This window comes from Gossypium raimondii, chromosome 3, assembly GCF_025698545.1.
Source record: "Gossypium raimondii isolate GPD5lz chromosome 3, ASM2569854v1, whole genome shotgun sequence".
Classification (NCBI taxonomy): Eukaryota; Viridiplantae; Streptophyta; class Magnoliopsida; order Malvales; family Malvaceae; genus Gossypium; species Gossypium raimondii.
In genome coordinates, this window is record NC_068567.1 from 43673675 (window position 1) to 43693748 (window position 20074).

A 20074-nucleotide genomic window follows, 5' to 3' on the forward strand; every position below is an offset into this window, starting at 1 on the left:
ATCTATCAATACGAAAAGACTGGATGATAGAAAAATAAGTAGTGCAAGTACTTCTAAACCTGTAAGTACTATAGAATACATGTCGTCTAGAAATAAATTATACTTAATTTTACCTCAAATACTCCAATAGAGGAAGAAGAGGAAAATATAAGTACAAGTTCTACACCAATAGGAATGAAAATAGTTCATATTCCTATTTTTCCTACAGAATCAAGTAGAAATTCTAGAAACACTAGAATGGAAGAAATACAAACTTCAACAATTATTCAACAAATGAAAATTGGAACAAATGATGTAATTACATTTTCAAATTTCCAATCCAGAAATATTACACATATATTGAAATTACATTTCAATTTAGAGAATATAAAACATATTCTTTGCATGCTTTATTAGATACATGAGCTACAACTAGTACTTGTAGAAAAATGTAATTCTGTAGAAAAATGGAAACCTATGAAACATCCAATAAAAATAATAGGAATAGATGGTAATGAAACCATAATCCAATATAAAGCTAGAAACATATCAATATACATAAATAATGTAAGATTTGTAATACCAAAAATTTTATGTTTTCTGCAATGCATGGAGTTATATTATTAGGAAATAATTTTATATACCAACATTTACCATTTTCTATTGATAAAAATTTAATTATGTTATATGTAGAAAAATATTCGGTGAAATACCATTAGTAGAAAATCATAAATTTGTGTGTGGTAAAAATTTTACACCACCAAGAAAAGAACAGATTAAACAACTAGAAACAAATCATTGGTTGTTTAAAATTTTAAAAGATAATTTTAGTGAAGAACCATTAAAATTATGGCAAAATAGTCCTAGATATTGTGAAATTAAATTGGAAAATCCCAATAAAATTATTAGAGTTAAACCAATGATCTATACTAAACAAGATATAGATGAATTTGATATACAAATTAATGAATTATTAGAAAAAGGATTAATAGAAAAACTAATAGTCACATTCTAGTCCAACTTTTATGGTGAAAACTATCTTTGAAATAAAAAGAGGAAAAGCTAGAATGGTTATTTGTTATAAAGGATTAAATCAAAATATAAATTTTGATGGATATTTTATTCCAAGAAAGAATGTTTTAATTAATCAAGCTAAACAAACAAAATATTTTAGTAAATTTGATTGTAAACCAGGATTTTGGCAAATCATGCTAACCGAAAAATCTAAACCTTTAACAGCTTTTAGTGCTCTTAATGGACATTATCAATGGAGAGTAATGCCATTTGGATTATGTAATGCACCATAAATCTTCCAAAGATGGATGGATTCTATATTCAATAAATATAAAAAATTTTGTGTAGTCTATATAGATGATATTTTGATATTTTCACATACATTAGAAAAACATAGAAAACATTTAAATATTATTTCTCAAGGATTCATAAAACATGGAATCATATTAAGCCCTAAGAAATTAGAGTTAGAAAAACAAAAACAAAATTTTAGGATTAAAATTATCTGCAGATGGCATTAAACTACAATATCATATTATAGTAAAATAAAAATAATTTCCTGAAAATATTGAAGATAAAAAGCAACTTCAACAATTTTAGGAATTATTAATTATGGAAGGAACTTCTTTCCTAACTTATCTGAAAAAATAAGTAAGTTATATGAAAAATTAAAAAGGATAAACCTTTTCATTGGTCTAAAAAGACTCAAAAATTATACAAAACCTAAAATCTAAAATAAATCATAGTCCAAAAGTTTATTTACCTAAACAATGTGATAAATTAATTTTAGAAACAGATGCATCACAAAAACATTGGGGATGTCTTTTAAAAGCTAAAACAATAAATAATGAAGAATTAATATGTGGATATAATTCAAGAAAATTTAAATCAAATGAGATTAATTATGTAATATATGAAAAAATATTTACTAGCAATAAAAAAAGGAATAAATTTTTTTTTTATATATTTAGCACCTGAAAATTTTATAATAAAAACTAATATTCAGGTAGTTAAACAATTCCTTACTAACAAAAGTTTAGAAACTGTATCAAGGAGAATCAGATGGTACAATGAATTATGTACTTTTAATTTTGAAGTTTTATATGTAAAATGAACTGATAATATTATTGTTGATTATCTTAGCAGGCCTTATGGATAGAGGTAAAAAACCTCTAGAAAAAGTTGGTGAGTGGACAACTGTCCATAAAAGACCCAACAAAGGGAAAACAACAAATTCTAATCAAGGATTTGTGTCTATACCTATACAAGCACCTTTTTATCCTAATCAAGGATATTATGTGTCATATCCAATGGTAAGACAACCAGTTGGAACTCATTTATCATCAAATAAGGCAAGTCAATTACATTGGTTCAAAGATCCAAATTCAGCATTCCAAGCTAATTATGCTGAAATGATAAAGGGAGCAGAAAATTTGTTGAAACAACAACAAATTGCTAAAATAAAAGATTTTTACAATCTAGGATTATCATTAGAATTATATAATTTTATTAATGAAATATGGAAAACTTATATTTCTAAACAAAGAGTCAATTTTAGAAGAGCTCTTACTAAGTTTTCACAATTTTTAGTTGAAAAACAACTAAAGAAAATGAAGTCGATGGTTTATTATTAAAATCTATTTTATATAAGATTGGGATGAGCTTAAAATAGAGTATATAGATATTAAGGAAATAAACAATCTTCTTGATATATTTCAGTATTTTATTAATAAAGGAAAAATAGTCTTATTATGAATAAAATGTTTAGACTATGTTTATATAATAAAGCTAGAAAAATTTTACCAATATAAATTTTACAAAAATAAATGGAGCTATTTGTAAACAACAAGCTCAATTTCAAAAAGCTTTTTAGAATTTTTTTTACAAGCTTATATTTTTACTAATGATTTAGATGAAAAATTCCTACTATAAAATTTAGATGGATCATGAACCATCGATATAAGTAGTATTGAATGGGGTTTTACTAAAGAAATAGTAGTTCAAAAGTTTTCTTTTCATCTCTTAAAAGATTTTCTGCATCTATTAAGTCTATATTATTAAATATAAATAAATAATGATGACTTTTATTATTATTTTCATATTGAAATAAGCAACCTTATTGGTATTGTTGAAAAAGAAAAAAGTTTATCTATCAAATTTGGATTATTCAAAGAATGATTGGAAGCCCCAAATTATCAGCAGTCAAAGAAGACAAAGAACACTTGACAAAAAACATTGACAAGTGTTACAAAGATCCCACTTATTACCAAACCCAAAGAGGGATAGATTTGATGACAAAAGACTAATATTTACTTCAGGAAGAAATTTATAAACTCTAGACTGATGAAAGAAGAATATTGGCATATGAAACCGGAAGCATCCAGAATGATAGAGATGAAGAATCTGTACGACTATTAAAAAAGATAGCCGAAATGGAGATAGAAGATTTTCCATATCATATTATAGAAGAAATCAAAAGCATGTGGGAGACTTGGAATTCATCACCAAGACTTTCATTACATTCATTACATCTAGATGACATAGAAGAAATGAATCTAGATGATATTCAAGAGGGATAAAGCCAAAAAAGGCAACCACGTGGAAGGATAGTACTCAAGAAACAACTTGAAAAAAAAGAAAATGTATGTTTGGCATTAGATTGTTAATATCCTGGAAAGTCCAAACATAAAATCAGTTAAATCAAAATGATTAGTGAAAAATTTTAGCAATTGAAAGTTGAAGTTGATCTGATAAACTTTACAAAAGAGTGAACTTTACAACTAATAACCAAAGATCTTAAGCTAACGGCCTCCATAATATATCCAATGATTAAAGCAAGCACAATCGAAGGTTAAATCTTATTACTAAGATGCAATTTGAGGACCCAAAAACAAAATATGACTTTACTTTTGTTTTAATTACATTAAGGGAAAATCAACATCTAATGATTGATTGGGGAACTTGAACTTGAAGTTAGGAATGTAACGTAATTATAAATGTAATTGTTGCTATTTAAATTCGTGGTTGTAAGTAACAGGTATAATGTGTTTACTCCACATTAATATTTTAGAGCAAAGATTTTTACCAAATGGCAGCATCTCTATACTTTTATAATATATATTTGCCATCAATATCAATTTTACACATGCTATAATTGAATTGGTGCTTTTATTATTTTTTTGTTGTTGTTAAGTTTTAATTAAAAATATATATATACTTGAAATTAATCATGTGATCACAACGTTTAAATTCAATATAGGAGATTTCATGAAAATTCTCATTCCACTCCATCTAAACGTTAAACACACGATTGGCATAGAAATAAGAATAAGAAAACAAAATTACGGTATTGGGTATCAATTATTTCAACTTAAAGTTGAATTTCAACCCAGTGAATAATCATATAAAAATAGAAAAGATTATTAAATGAATTTTTTAAAAGATGATTATTAAAAACTATTTTCTTGGCATATTCAGTGAAAATACTAATGTTTAATCTAAATTCTGTCATTAAAAGACTATGAATTTGAAAATAATTATGCTAAGTTGATTGTCAATTATGGATACCTTAAATCTTTTTAGGTGCTTATGGTATCTCTATGCAAGGTAGTAGGTTACCTTTTCCAAGGTGTACAATTGTTACAATAGCCAATGGGAAAAGGATATATACTCCTGATTTTTAAAACATTTTTTTCAATAATATGTTATATAATAAATTTAAAGAGGTAGATATTAACTATAATTCCATATTTAAAACAAAGATCAAATTCTCAACCACAAGTTAGAGATTATTGCCACTCACCTAACTTTCTAGAGTGCTTATGAGGAAGAAACATTATATTTTGAAAAAAATTTCCTTGCTTTTTCCAAGTTGACCAATTAAAGCTCAGGAAAGTTCCAAAAAATATTTGGGAAATAACTTTCCTAACGAGTACCATGATATTTACTTCTTTATTAAGAGTTGATCCGGTCCAAAGATTTTTAATTGCATTCCCCCACCGTTTTTGGGTACATACAATTTTTTCTATGTTGAATATATGAAAACCTTTAAACAATTATTTTTTTTAAAATAAAAAATTACAAACCAGTCAAATAAGCAAAGTCAAATAAACAGTTGGGCAACTCCAGCCACCTATCCTATTTATATTACACTGCCAATTTCAGACACGAAATAATTATCCGGTAAGGAAAAAAGAATATAAATGTCATGGATACAGGAATACGTTTAAATCAATATAGCAGGAATTATTAATATGTGAAAGACATATATTAAACAATATGAACAGGAGACATCAATATCAATTATTTCCATCAAAATTCAAACAGAAGACGGTCCAATTACTTAGAGGGGCAATCTTGGATATTCAAAACAAGCTTTCAAAGGAGTCATCTTAAAACTCTTCTAAATAAGTACAAGTGGAGAAATTTACACGCACTTTGCCTACCAGCTTCCGTTTCCTCACTATTCATGAAGAAATCGTGTCTTTTTCATTATTCCCACCATATATATAAACCCTTAAAACTATCCACAAAACAGGTATGCAAGGCCTTTGGTGTGAAGGATTAGCAATTTTTCAATCAGGTTTGAGCTTAGCTTTAGAAGTTGAGAATATGGAGCAAAAGAAGATCAGCAGCAGCAGCAGTAGCAACAACAACGCAGTTATAAGAGATGAGGATGAATATAAAGGTGTACCAATTCATAGCCAAGTCATGAAGATAAAGCAAGAGTTTGAGAAGATCAAGCATCCATCACTGCAGCAGCCAGATATGAGAAGGGTTCTCCGAGAGATTACCAGGCAACGGTCCCGATCCCCTCTAGGATTAGCTGAAAGACCCATATCAGTTGGGAATTCATAGGAGCTACCATAATACACCTGTAGAAGAGAAGAAAGAGAAATGGTTACTCTCATGGCAGCAGGTTTTTAGGATTAGTCTTGTTTCAAGTTTTTTTTTTCTCCCTGCCAGTTTCTGGATCTTTGTTCTATCTGCAGTAGGTATCCTCCAACATGTTTATGGAGAAAACCTTATCTCTTTCTTCTCTTCGGCTTCTTCTTCTTTTGCCCTGTTCATAATAGTTTTTCTTCCATTAATATCTAAAAGCTTCTTGTATAGATTAAACCAGCTTCCTCTGTTTCCTTCTCTAGTTTGATTGTAGCAAATCACGTATCTGGCTTTTGACGCCCCAGTTTCCTATTTATCGAAACTTCTTTTATTAATATCATTTTCACTACACATTGCCTGCAAAGATAGAAGGATAGCAGGGATAACACCATAACTATGATATAATGAGTGGTTGGCACCAAATATCAGCTGCAGGTAAAAACGCAGTGAAAATTTTGCATACGTGGAGGAAATTGTACAACCTATATAAGATATATACAGGTCACAAGAACATAGATGAAAAAATCAGCCCACAAATATAAAAGACCTAAAAGACTGCAGTTCTATGACTTGTAACATAAGAAATTGGTCTCAAGCAGTGGTCTCCTTAGATGACGGAAGCTTCAAAATCTCAGTTAGATGGAAACACCTTGTTTCAATAGACTCATCATCCATTATCTTTGCTCCACTGCAATAACAGTGCAAAAAGCAGCTACTCTTGGCAATTCCAAGGGAAGTTCCAGTTGATGAAGGTTTTAGGATATTCAAATCATATCTCTGCAACGATTGCATTCCATGTCATTTAGTGGTATAATTCTTTAAGCGGCCAAAAACTGTCACCTATGGCTACCTATTAGGTATAAACAAAAAGGTGCAATAAAATATTAAATTGACCAAAACTATTAAAACTAACACTAAAAATTAACTGTTAGCTGAAGTTGGTACAACTTCAGACTCATGAAACTGAAAGAGCCTAGAAGCATAATATCAGGGGATTTAACTGCCAGTAACACGGGCAGTTTTCTTCATCTTTCTGCAAGCCACATACCACAAAAGGTACTTTACTTCTTGTATACTTTATCAAGTCAGATGTACTCCAATTGTTTTATGATAGATTCAAAGAGAGTAGAGGTTCTACCGTGTCAACAACATGAAACAGACCAATCAAAGTGTAGCCAATCGATCAATTTCTGACTTTTGATAATTCTTAGTTGTGCCATTTAACAGCAAAACTTAAAATTGACTAGTGATTCATTACAAATCATAAACTGTTCAGCATTAGAAGGCATTACATTACTGTTCAATTTGTTGAAAACAATCCAAAAGAGGATAATATCTAAAATAATATGAAGGGAAGAAATAACCTTGAGATTTGGAGGTTCTCCATCTAAATCAAGCTGAGCCAAAACTTGTTGCTGCCATGGAGCTGGAGACAAGAAATTGGGTGAAGAAACACCAGCAGACATAATCGAGCATCCATGACAGCCCTCATGCTTGAGCTAAATATAGTCATATGGATTTGATGGTATAAAAAATCCATTACCCAGCAGGAAAGATTAAATCGCTTGACAGCTATAAAAGATCATTTTGTTTGATCTTGCATTCAGCTACAATCTGATATGAGAGATGTATGAGAAAACTATAGCCTATTGGAGCTTTTCATCAAATCAAAACTAATTGAAGCTAAGAAAATAAAGGTAATTTATTTTATTGGCATTATTGGAAGCTATAGTTGCACATATCAACCAGAGGAAGCATTACTGGGATGTCACTGTAGGTTCTTCCCGATAAACCAAATGTTTTGGATGAGACTGCTGACATTGCCCATGTTTGAGAGGGTGCATCTACATCTCGGCCACCAAAATCCAGAAGAAAAGGGCACCCTTCATTCACCTTATTGGGGAAGAAAATCATAATTAATTTCAAAGCTAAGTGCAGAAATCAATAAATTTTGCAAACAAAAACAGAGGAATACATCCAAAATGGGCAAAAGAATGTGACTACTGAACATTTACAAATCTCAATCTCAACACATAGCACAATTTGATCTATAAAACCATTAGCCTAGAAGAGATACCGACTTCCATCATTTTTTGGGGTCCTACTGGCTTCTATTAGCTTGAGTCAATGTAGTTTGTTCACACAAAGAAGATAAGATGCTGCCTTCCCAGTAAATTATATTATGAATTCAACAGATACACATGGTAAACCAGAGGAGCATGTATCAGGTTCTTTATATCCTCTACAAAGAAGAAGAGTATTGCTAATGCATGGTCGCCAAAATGATCAACCTTTTGCTCTTTCCTGCAAAAGCACCAGAACCTCCTTCGTTGCCTATAATGTTACTCTGTCAAATGCTCCCACAAAATCCAATTATCAAAGCTTGGTAGTTATCAACCAATATGAGTTACACTTTAATTCGGTGCATTTGTTAAATGTCATCAAAATAATGTCTAGTTGGCATTTAAATATTTTTTTTAGGTTTTCTCAAACCTCTGATTTGAGTAAATTATTGGGAAAATTAGTCTCCATTGCATTTGTGAGACTGATAAGAAGGAAACCATTGTTTCTATTTTTTCTTGCTCACGTCACTAATTAGCGACATTGAGACAACTCGTAGGATAGAAGAGATGGTGTTATTGAATTCATCTTGTGTTATTTATTTTAGGTAATTAGTGAATTCTACAATCCCTGATGTTAAACAGAAGCAAGGATCGATAAACTGGCCAAAAAGAATGGGGAAAGGCTTGGATTCCTAGCATGATGATGATGATGATGATCAAATATGTGTAACTGGTCTTTGACTGTTGGAGATGTTTCAAGTTAAATACAATTCTGTTCTTCCAAAAACATCCACCTTGTGTAAACATATAGTTCTCATCTGGGTTTTTCTTGAGAGAATCAGAAGTATGTCAAACCGAATATCTTTTCTTATATTATACTAGTAAACCCTTCAATTTACTTGTTCTACTATTTGATTTTTTTATCAATGAAATAAAACTCAGAAAGCTTTAATTTATTCAAACCAAAGGTTTAAAAAACCCCAAAAGATTTATTTATAATGCCAACTAGACATTATTTATTTTGATGAAATGTAAGAAATATGCCAAGTAAAATGTCGACTCAACTTTTCCGTTAACAGTGTTAGTACAAGTGTCTTAACTTATTAAAAATAAAAGTTGAATGATGTAATTTGATTAAACTAAAGGTTTATGATTTATATGAAAGTTGAAGTAAGTTCTATGATCCAAAATGTAAATTACCTGATTGGTGCTATCAATAAACTGATACCAGTCACTGGTGCAAATTAGTACACCAATGATCTAACCAAGCTGTAAACAAGCAGAAATGGTTGTTCACTAAACGTGTGAGGGATGGAGGAAGCAGCAATGGGTACATCAAACTCTCTTCTTTTCACTTATGATTCGATTCTGACCCTCAAATTCTCCAAAGATATTTCATTCCAGCCCACCTTAAAACCTAGTATGTTTTCATTGGATCATGAAAAACTATATCAGTTCTACTTGGTGGAACTTCCTAAACCTCTATTACAAGTGTTATAATCTTGAAGGATTCATTTGAAATAATTCTATTTATTCCCTTCCCAATGTTCGTATGTCAAACTCTTTTGTTTTACCTAATCTATCATCTTCTGTTTTTCATTGTCAAATGTAGCATGTCACCCCTTCGGATGACAAATGAGCAAAACATAATTACAAATATCCCTCAAGAGTTGTGATTTAACAGATGATATGCATGTCAAGTACAGTGATGAAGACCAAATCAGAGATGGATGGGAACAGTACAAGATCATTTCAAGTTTACTGAGTGATGATATGATCTTAAATAGGGATAATTTCTTTTTGTTACTTATCTTTACCTACTTTGGCATTAGAAGTCTTAACAATATAAACTTTGTCAAAAAAAATCTGTCACAGACCTAAAAAAAAAGAAGAAAAGCAATCTTGGAGAGCACTTGTACTCGTCGAATTTATGGTCAAACAAAGTTTTAACCCCAAGAAACAAGCAAGTAGCCTATTCAAGTATATTTTGAGAAGTCCAAATGTTCTTACAATTAAAGAGAATTTAAGGAAATCAACATAGCAACAACAAACAACCACTTTGAAACAAAGCATTCTTGTTTGCTATAAATAGAAGATGGGAGAACCATTTGGGGTTGAACCAAGCAAAATAAAAGGCATTAAAAGAATACTTAGAGAAACAATTCGGAATCTATTTCCTAGAAAAGAGCATCAAATTCTAAAAAGGGGACAATGCTTCCATTATCATAACCATGTAGCCAGATGGTACTTTATCCAATCCACCAGATGGGATAATTACTAAGGAAAATTATCATTTAAACCCTGTGTATGCATGCACATGCAACTATTCCATTATATGGAGATAGTTAATCCTCTTGTGAGTCATGACATTAATTTATACTTGACTCCTTTTTTTCTTTTTTAAAGTATTTATACTAGACTCCAATGACATTAGGAAGGGACTGATTCCTTGGCAGCCCACTTATAAAACAAGAAGCAGGATATGCTTCCCTCATCTCACTCTTGATGGTCTACTCCTTTTTGTCAACTCTTTATGCGTCATCCACATTAATCCCAATCCAACATGGGGAACCAGCTTATAATGGCATTAACGTTATACTGGGCACACTAGTTAACAGAACAAGAAGCAGGATATGCTTCTCTATTCTCACTCTTGATGGTCTACTCCTTTTTGGCAACTCTTTATGCATCATCCAGATTAATCCCAGTCCTACATAAGAAACTCTCACCAGCCTATGCTGCCCTAAAATAGCATAAGGCTCATTGGCTAACTAAAAAATACGTTCATTTTGCGCTAATTAGAGATTTACTGGGTTGATAGAACGTGCGATATAAAGTGTCATTTGAAAGTAACTTGACAGTCCTAGAGATAATAGTAACAAATATAATCATGTATTTTTCAGCTCAATATATTAATCCGTTCGTCCCTTGAGCAGTTTCACAAAGGAATTGTTTACACATTAGGAAATAGATTATTTCAGTTCCATATTGAACTGCTTGAACCTCCATATTTAAGTGAATTGATATGAATGAACCTGTCAGAACTTAAACATGATAGTTGGGCCCTTTCTTATAAGCTCAAGCTTTCAATAATCCAATTTAGAAAACCTACACTGTGAATCACTAAATTTCAATTTCTGCACGAAGCATAAATGAATTGTGAGCAGTTCCAATTCTGTAAAGAGCCCAAACAACTCACCAAAGTTATAATATAACAGAAAAAAAAAAAAAACGGGAGTCCTAAAACCTGAAGGGAAAAAGGCGTACCATGAACTCGGTTAGCCAAATGGTGCAAGGCTGAGTCTTGATCTGATTGAAACTTCAAGGGAACCCGACCAGGGGAAGCGATAAGATCGGATCCTTTTAGGACTTCACCAGAGCGACAGACAACAAGTCGTAGCCCGTGGGTGGTGGGCTGGGCTATCTTCACTGACACTAACTCGTGCGCAAGCCCACCTTCCCTACTGGAACTGAGTGAACTGAAAGATGGGATAAGAATCTTTTAGAGTCCATGGTGGGATACGTTTTTAATTTAAACGCAACCGAAAGATATTAGAATAAAAAAAATACCCATTAAAATATTTGTTTAAACATTAAATAATTAAAATATTTTTAGAATAAATAATAAAACATAAATCAAAATCATATTTTATTAAATAATCAATAAAAAATATTAAAATCATACAATATTAAGTTTTAAATTATATTTATATTATTCTTAAAAATATATATTCATATTAAATAATAAAGTGCATTTGAATTATTTTATTTTTGGTATCTTTCATATTTGTTTTATTGTCGGGTCCGTAACTATTTCTCTGAATAATGTTGTTTTCAAGGTTTAGATATGAATTATCTCTTAGGGAGTGTAATTTGTCTTACCATTCTATCCAACACTTAGGTAGCATTTAGTAATGGAAATCAATCATTTTCCAAGTAATTAATCCCATTTTATATTAGTTTAGGGTATTAATCTATTAATAAAGGTAAAAAGAAGAAGAAAAAGAAGCTATTGCCTCATTCCTCCTGTTGATACCATTTTTTATAAAAACGGGGTCAACTTGAATTTTTTAAAAAATGAAAATGAATATGGGAGTCGCCATCAATCTTTTTTTGATAAGGTGTGATCGGGTCACCTTAGAAAATGATTGTTTTTAATAAACGATTTGATTTTATCAAAACAACGATTTTGGTCTACGAAATTTAGAAAATGGGTTCGGGAGTCGGTTACGTACGAGGAAGGATTAGCACCCTCGTAACGCCTAAAATTGGTACCTAGTTGATTACTTAATGTCTTGGTGTCGAAAATTAAAAACTCGAAAAGAATTTAAAAATATGATCCCTCTTTATATTGTACTATTTTAAAATTACTCGAATAAATCAAAATGAAAAATGCCTCCTTATCTTGAAGTAACAAGATGTCACATCCAGTAAGTTAGGATACGGCACCTCGTATTTTTTAGAATAAGCTTGCCTTTTATTTTTTTATTTAAACCTCATTTATTTCAATTTTAAAAGGATATTCGGTTATTTAGGTTTAACGCGAGAAAAATCGAAACCCACTAAGTTAGGGCACGACTTCTCGAATTTTCAAATACGGAATATTGCCTTTATTATTTCTTTGAAAAATCCTCGTCTTGAGAAAACAACGTGTCATATCCAATGCGTTAGGACACAACGTATTGAATTCCCGATAATGAGCTTTTATTTATGTTTTCTTTTATTAAAGAGCATTCTCGATTATTTAGATTCAAAGAAAAATTAGACCCCAACACGTTAGGGCCCAATTCTCTCGAGGATCCCAAGTATCGAGTATTGCCTTTATTTTCAAAATTTTCCTTTTTTACGAATTTGGGTAAAAATTGATGTAATGTTAAATTTGATGTATGAATAAATGGTTACATTGATGAATGACAATAATATTAAAATACGAATAAAAAATTCATAGTACACATAATGGCAATAAGCGCACAACATACATTATTTAAAGACTAGCATTAATAATCAAAGACGAATAAATTAAATAACATATGTAACAATTTTAAGATGAGTAGTTCAAAGCAAATTAAAATAAATAAAGTGTAGAACAATTTTAAAATGATAATAAATGAGTTTTAAATAAATAATGTGAAAAAGAAATTTAAACATCAACTATATACAAAACAATTCAAAAAATATTATATACGGAAAATTTTGAAATAAATAATATATATGTACATATAAATTTAAAATGGATAATGTATATACATATATTCAAAATAAATAACATATATAAAAAAGTGAAATAAATAATTATAAGTCTAAAACAGTTTTAAATAAAACAATATGTATAAGGAAATATCATAAATAATAAAAACAATAGCACTTAAAAAAACATATATATGGAAGGAGAAAATAAATAAATAAAATGGGGCTGAAAAGGTTAAGGGCATGATTGAAATCAGAATAAAATTAAGGGGCTTAATTAAAAAAAAAGGAATAAGGGACCAAAATAAAACAAGCGCAAAGGCGCGGGGACTGAAGAGGAAATTAATCCCATTCCCATGCGCATCGTTTCACACTGGACGAAAATGATGCAAGCGCAAAAACCATGGGGCCAAATTAAAAACTCAAAACAAAAGGCAAAAGGGCCGAATTGAAACAAACGAAAAAGCGGAAGGACCTGGGTTGGAAATAACCCATTCAACGAAAACGCGCGGATCCCCCTAGACCGGGTCTAGACGCACGCGGATTGTATTAAGACGACTCCATTTTGGCGCCTGAAGCTTAGGCCCAAAACGACGTCGTATGAGTCCTAATATAAAAACATTTTTTTTTACTCATTCAGCCATTCAATTTTTAAAAACAAAAATAAAACACTCACAAATCCTCTCAAACTTCTCAAAGCACCCCAAATCCGGCCATTGCCACCGCCGACGAACGACCTCGCCACCGCCGTGGTCTATGGCCGACGATGAAAGATGGGTTTTCTAGCCCCCTTTTAAGTCTGATTCTGACGACGAGAAAAGGACTTCCGATGACCGGACTTGCGGGGCGATTCCAGGTGAGGTTCTTTCTTTCCTTTTCTCTTTTAATTTCGTAGATAAAAATAAAAGAAATAAATAAATAAAATACAATAGATTTCTAACATAAAAAAAAACGAATATCATCTTCAACAAAATTCAAATCTTTTCTTTTGTTTTTGTATTCAATCCTTTTTTTTTTTGAAGAAAAAGACATTACATAGATATATTCGGGCTTTTATAGCCGAAATTACAAAATTTGTTTCGTTCATTTGTTCTTGTTTGCAACTGCTTGGCCTCTTCTTTTGTGTGTTGTTTGCTCCTGCAGGTGCCAGATACAGTGGCAAAGGAGGCATGTGGCGCGGGTCGAGGCGGTCAGGGGCATGGCGGAGGAGTCGACGCATGGGGAAGAGGTGGCGTGTGGCGGCAAAGAAAGTCAAGGTGGCTAGGGTTAGATTTGGCTGAAAACTTGAGTTTAGGTTGTGGGCCACTTGGGCCACTAGGTTTTTTTTTATTATTGGGATGTTAATTTTTTATATTTTTGGTTTGTTTTGCTGGTATGGGCTCGGGGCTAAAATTGGGCTTTACAGCTGCCCCTCTTTGCTCGTTGTCGTGTAACGAGAATAGAGCAAAGATATCAAAATGGACCAATTTTGCCCGGTGTCACTGAATCTTGACTTCTTGGTGCTCATCTTCTTCAAGTAGCTTCGTTTCAGTCCACTGTGTCTTGTTGCTTCAATCCACTCCACTGCACTTCAGAGAGATACGACTTATAGCTTCAATCCACTTTGCTGTAACTTCATGGGGGCGAGATTCGTGGTTTTAGTCTGCTCCACTGCAACGTCAGGGAGATAAAACTTGTTGTGGTAGATTTAATCTGCTGCACTGCAACTTCAGGGAGATAGGATTAGCAACTTCTGTCTACTCCACTACAACTTCAGGGAGATAAGACTTGTTACTTCAACCTGCTCTACTGCAACTTCAGAGAGATAAGGTTTGTGGCTTCTTTTGTCTGCTCCACTGCAACTTCAGGGAGATAAGACTGGATGTGATCTACTCTACTACAACTTCAGAGAGATAAGATCTGTGGTTTTAATTCACTCCACTGCAACTTTAGGGAGATAGGATTGGTTTCTTCTGTCTGCTCCACTGCAACTTCAGAGAGATAAGATCTGTGGTTTTAATCCACTCCACTACAACTTCAGGGAGATAGGATTGGTTTATTTAATCTGCTTTTCTGCAAACTATGGTGTCTTCGATTTGCTTCGCTGTCAGTACAGGAAGGCAAAATCTGCTATCTTTAGTCTGCTTCACTGTCAGTACAAGAAGGTAAGGCTGGTGTCTTCGATCTGCTTCGTTGTCAGTACAGGAAGGCAAGATCTTCTATCTTCAATCTACTCTGCTGGCAGTACAGGAAGGCAATGATGGTGTCTTCGATTTACTTCACTGTCAGTACAGGAAGGCAAGATCTGCTATCTTCAGTGATCTGTTCTCTGGGGAACATGACCTGTATAATCTATTTTATGAACCTAATTATGCCTAGTGATTAGGATGACATGATTAGAATGATCAAATGCTCCGAACTAGACGTGTGTGAATGATATTTGTATGAATGCAGAAATGTCATGAGAATGATCCTTCAACGTTTAAGTTGTTATTGCTCATTCTTTAATAAGGTTTTATTGCCAACACGTCAGAATGCTATCTTTTCCGGTTGGTAATGCTCATCTCTTACTTAACCGGATTGTCCCCACTGTAACCTTCAAGGTTCAATCCACTAGATACAAAATTTGAACCATCTTTCTCCCGCTGTAACCTAAGGGTAGAAAGATCTGGCCTTTTCTCGATCCTTTGTTATCATAATTCAAGGATACAGAATGTGAAACTCTTTGGTCTCCTACACCATTCCCAGGGTGTCATACCCAATGTTTCTGCACAGTTGCAAAATTTTCTTCTCCGAGAAAACCTCTTCTTAACACTCTATGATCATTGCTTGTTTGTTCATTGAAGCCATGTCACCAAGATGTCATCTCGTCATTTTGTTCAATCAATGTTTGGACCACAAAATAGGATAGTCTTAACTCAGATTCTTTCTTCTTAGATATTTCAACCTTTAAACTTGGTGTTTTCTAAACAATAGTCCTGTTTCAAGTTCCTATATTATTTAGAAACTTCCAGAGTAATATGCAAAACTTCCATTGTGGAGTATTGTCAGTCCATTAATCATTATTCCAATGCAACATGCTTGCAAAAGATCATTACGATGGATAAACATAGAATTGATTTGGGAGCATAGCTCGAAATGAATAAATTATCAAGGATAATAAGAATAAAGAGGAATTGATTGGGAATACACATCTTGAAAAAGAAAGAAGTATTCCAAGAACAATAAATTTAATAGTGTGTGTAATACCCAATTTGCCCGGCCCAATTTTATAAATAAAAACAAAAAATTATTAAAAATCCATCAGGCCATAGTTACAAGCCCAAAAAATAATAAATCCAAATTACATTAGCAAGCCCAATACCTAAACAACCCAAACACTAGCCTAGCCCAAAGCCCAATCCAGCCCAACCTAGCCCAAAACATTCCCCAAACGCCGAAACACTAGCAGCCACAACTAGCCTTGGTCTGCAGACCACGGGGCCTTCCTCGCATGTGCGCCAACGCCACGTGCGAGCCTCCATGCCCACTGTTAAAATGCAGGTCGTACTGCACACAAGCAAACAAGTAAAAGCGAGCGATGTGAGTAGCAAATAAAAAAGAGTAAAATATATTTTGTTATAATTTTTATTTCATTTTATCTTCGGCTATATAAAGCCATTTTCCAGAATTTGTAAGGGTTACGCGCAATATCAATACACAAAAAGAATCAAAAAAGCAATAGACTGAGTTTTGAAGGTGTTCTTTCCTTCTTTTTCTCTCTGCGGTTTTTTTCTTTTTCAGTTTTTTTCTTTATTATTATTTGTGTATAAAAAAGAAAGAAAGAGGAGTTAGAGGGTCAAAGCTTACCTGGTGGCCGACTTTCCTTCTACTCCGTTGTAATCGGAGTCGGTTGGAAGACAAATGGCCTCTGGTTAGTCTGGGCATAGAGCGGCGCAGAGAACCTTTAGGGTTTTTCAGTTTCTTTTTAGAAAAAAATGACAGGAGGCTGATCTGTTTAGGTTTTATTTTAGTTTATATATGTGAAGGAAACGGTGTCGTTTTATGCTTCAGTAGCTTTAAAAACGATGCCGTTCAGAAGCCTCCGACCCGCGCGGTGACCCGACCCAGGGAGGATCCGCGCGTTTTCCAACACTTGGGTATATTGCGCAAAAGGGCCTTCTACTCTTGCATGGTTTTTAAATCGGTCCTTTTTATTTTTTTTATTTTTTGCCCTGCATTTTGATATTGTCTCATTTCGGTCCGTGTCATTGCGCTGCGTTTTGGGGAATGGAATAATTTCCAATCTGGCCCCCCTTGTAATATGCGAATTGCAGTTTAGACCCTCCGTGTTTTTTTAAACTACATTTGTGGCCCGTTATTTCTGTTTTGACTGCAGTTTAGTCCCTCTTGCATTTTCTAATCACTTAATTATTATTATTATTTGCTATTATTTTTTTACTATTTATTATTGTTATTATTATTATTATTATTATTATTATTATTATTATTATATTTGATTATATTTAGCTATATATATGTGTTACTTTATTATGTACTATTATTTTAGACTTTTTTATTATATATGTACATATGTAATATATATTATTTAATTTTAAACTATATACATATATATTTTATACATATATAACTTTCATTAAAATTATTTTTACCTCACATACATGATGTTGTTGGTTTTATATTATTTTTATTTAGTATGTAATACTTATTTAGGTTAAGTATATATTATTTTGTATGTTATATTTTATATGTTTTTAACTCTATTTTTGAATTTCCTTTTGAAAATCTCATATATATATATAAATATATATATATATATTATTTGCTTTAAATTTATTTTCGCATAGGGTTTATTAATGATCTTTCCCATTCTTTCATGCTATTTATTTCTTAAATTATTTTTAAATTTGTATGTTTTATTTATGTTTATGTAAAATTGCTTGGTTTCAATTAGCTTCATATTACTTGTCAATGTTGGTATTTGTATGATATATGGTTGAGATAATTATTGCTATGCTTGTTTAAATTTATTTATTGATTATTCATTATCCATTAGTGTACATTTTAATCTCGAATTATCTTTCTGCATTGTACGTTATCACTCCATCACACTTTATTCGTTTAAAAGGTCACGTCTAATATTGTTTAAGTGTCAAAACCAATTTATTCAAAAACTTCCAAGATAACGCAAAGTTCAGTACTTGGGATCTTCGAAAGAATTGAGCCCTAACGTATTGGGTTCCAATTTTCCCCGTCGAATCTAAATAATCGAGATTATTCTTTAATCAAAACACACAAATAAAAAACTCATTCTCGGGAATTTGATACGTTGTGTCCTAACTCATTGGACATGACATATTATTTTCTCGAGACGAGGATTCTTCTAACAAATAAAAATAAAGACAATATTCGATATTTAGGAATTTTGTGAAATCGAACCCTTACTTACTGGGTTTTGATTTTCTCATTTGACCCAAATAATTAGATATCCTTTTCAAAATGCATAGGTTTTAAAAGTAAAAAAATAAACTTAATTTTGAGGATTTAAAATGTTGCACTCTAACTTACTGAGTGTGACAATTTATTTCTTTGAAATAAGCGAGTCTCATCATCTAATTCAGTTTATTCAAATTTTCTTTTCAAAGGATCGTATTTTAAAATGTTTTCAAATTCTCGACACTAAGACATTAAACAATCAATTCGGCACCAATTCTGGGCGTTACGAGGGTGCTAACCCTTCCTCGTGTGTAACCGACTCCCGAACCTATTTTCTCAAAATTCGTAGACCTAAAATCGTTTTCAAGGTGATCCGATCACACCTCATTAAAAGACCGGTGGCGACTCTAATTTTTTTATTTTAATAAGTCGACAACTAAATTTTTATTTTTCCAAAAAAACGGTTTCGACAGTGTGAAGATTAGGTACCCCAGATATCGCAGCTTGAACTTCTCTGTACAAACTTCCTGAAGACCTCTCTAAGTTTGACATGTGTTTAGGTGATCTATAGTCCTCTGTCGATGCCCCAATATGTCGCCTACCCTTTCCTGTTGATTCAGGTATAGCAAGACCGCCACATGCCCCAATTTGATCAAAATTTGAGCTGCTCTGATCACCTCATACCCCATTTTGTCCCAAAATTTGAGCCGCCCTTTTCTAGTTTTCAACTCAAATCCCTTTTGGTCTCAAGGCGCCCTTTGCGGGTTTTCACCTTGGCCTCTCTTTCTTCTTTTTCTTCTTTCTTTCTTTTTTCTTTTTTCTTCTTTTCCTTTCTTTTCTCTTTTTTTTAAATATTTTTTATTGAATCTGAACTCATAGGATTAGGCATGTCCTTGTTATTCCTTCCGATTAAGATCGACGCTTTTCCATATAAGGCCTTCCACCTAAGGTCCTTCCCAGCTTGGCATGAAGTTCTTTTTTGCATGGGAAGGATCTTCTTCAATACTAGGTCCCTTTCGTGAAATCCTCTAGGGCGAACTCTTCTTCTTCTCTCTTTTTCTTGTGAGCTCGCATCATTTGCTTTTGGCACATTTGACCATGATGGATAGCTTTGAACATTCCTCTTTAGTCAGGATTGGATCCAAAAACTCAGAGCGAAGAAAATCTTGACCTCAATGGGTGAAACGTGATAAGCCAAAATGAAAAGCGTTGCCCCGGTAGAGTTTTTTTTGCCATTTTTTTGGGCGATATGGCATTAATCGTGAACAGACTGCAAACTTTTGATATTGTTCTGTTGTTCAAATTTAGTGCGTTGTCGGACATGATCCTTTTTAGCGTTCTATACTAATATATGATTTTTTTTCAAGAATTTGCTGACTGTCGATTTTGTGACATTGGCATATGAAGCGGCTTCTACCTATGAAGATAAATCGATGACTGTCAAAATCTTTTGGTGAAATCGACCCAATGACCTTCATGCCCCACATAGGGAGAAGTTATGGATTACATTGATTCTTTGTAGGGTAGGATCTATT

At 32.5% G+C, this 20074-nt stretch overlaps 2 protein-coding genes across 3 annotated transcripts; one reads left to right on the forward strand and one right to left on the reverse strand.

Annotated features, from left to right (window-relative positions):
• Window positions 1-5262: 5262 nt before the first annotated feature.
• Window positions 5263-11422, reverse strand: LOC105794362 (uncharacterized). Of its 2 annotated transcripts, XM_012623513.2 has the most exons (5): window positions 11205-11419; window positions 7636-7767; window positions 7239-7488; window positions 6524-6651; window positions 5263-6231 (listed from the first exon to the last, which is right to left on the reverse strand). In XM_012623513.2, the coding sequence occupies exons 3-5, from the start codon at window positions 7338-7340 to the stop codon at window positions 6153-6155; spliced, it is 309 nt and encodes a 102-aa protein (XP_012478967.1). In that variant the 5' UTR covers window positions 7341-7488; window positions 7636-7767; window positions 11205-11419; the 3' UTR covers window positions 5263-6152. The 2 variants fall into 2 exon arrangements, with proteins under 2 accessions (XP_012478967.1, XP_012478962.1); XM_012623508.2 differs by having other exon boundaries at window positions 7239-7767; window positions 11205-11422.
• LOC105794361 (uncharacterized) lies at window positions 5533-6209 on the forward strand. Its single transcript, XM_012623507.2, has one exon. It carries the CDS (start codon window positions 5533-5535, stop codon window positions 5848-5850), a length of 318 nt encoding a protein of 105 aa, XP_012478961.1. The 3' UTR covers window positions 5851-6209.
• Window positions 11423-20074: the final 8652 nt, after the last annotated feature.

What these genes read in the sequence shown, in the direction of transcription:
- LOC105794362 (XM_012623508.2), bottom strand. Translation starts at nt 7,340, where the DNA reads ATGTCTGCTGGTGTTTCTTCACCCAATTTCTTGTCTCCAGCTCCATGG. An exon ending in GAGAACCTCCAAATCTCAAG is followed by an intron (nt 6,652 to 7,238) that starts GTTATTTCTTCC and finishes CAATCGTTGCAG; the next exon opens with AGATATGATTTGAATATCCT. An exon ending in GATGAGTCTATTGAAACAAG is followed by an intron (nt 6,232 to 6,523) that starts GTGTTTCCATCT and finishes CTATCTTTGCAG; the next exon opens with GCAATGTGTAGTGAAAATGA.
- LOC105794361 (XM_012623507.2), top strand. Translation starts at nt 5,533, where the DNA reads ATGCAAGGCCTTTGGTGTGAAGGATTAGCAATTTTTCAATCAGGTTTG.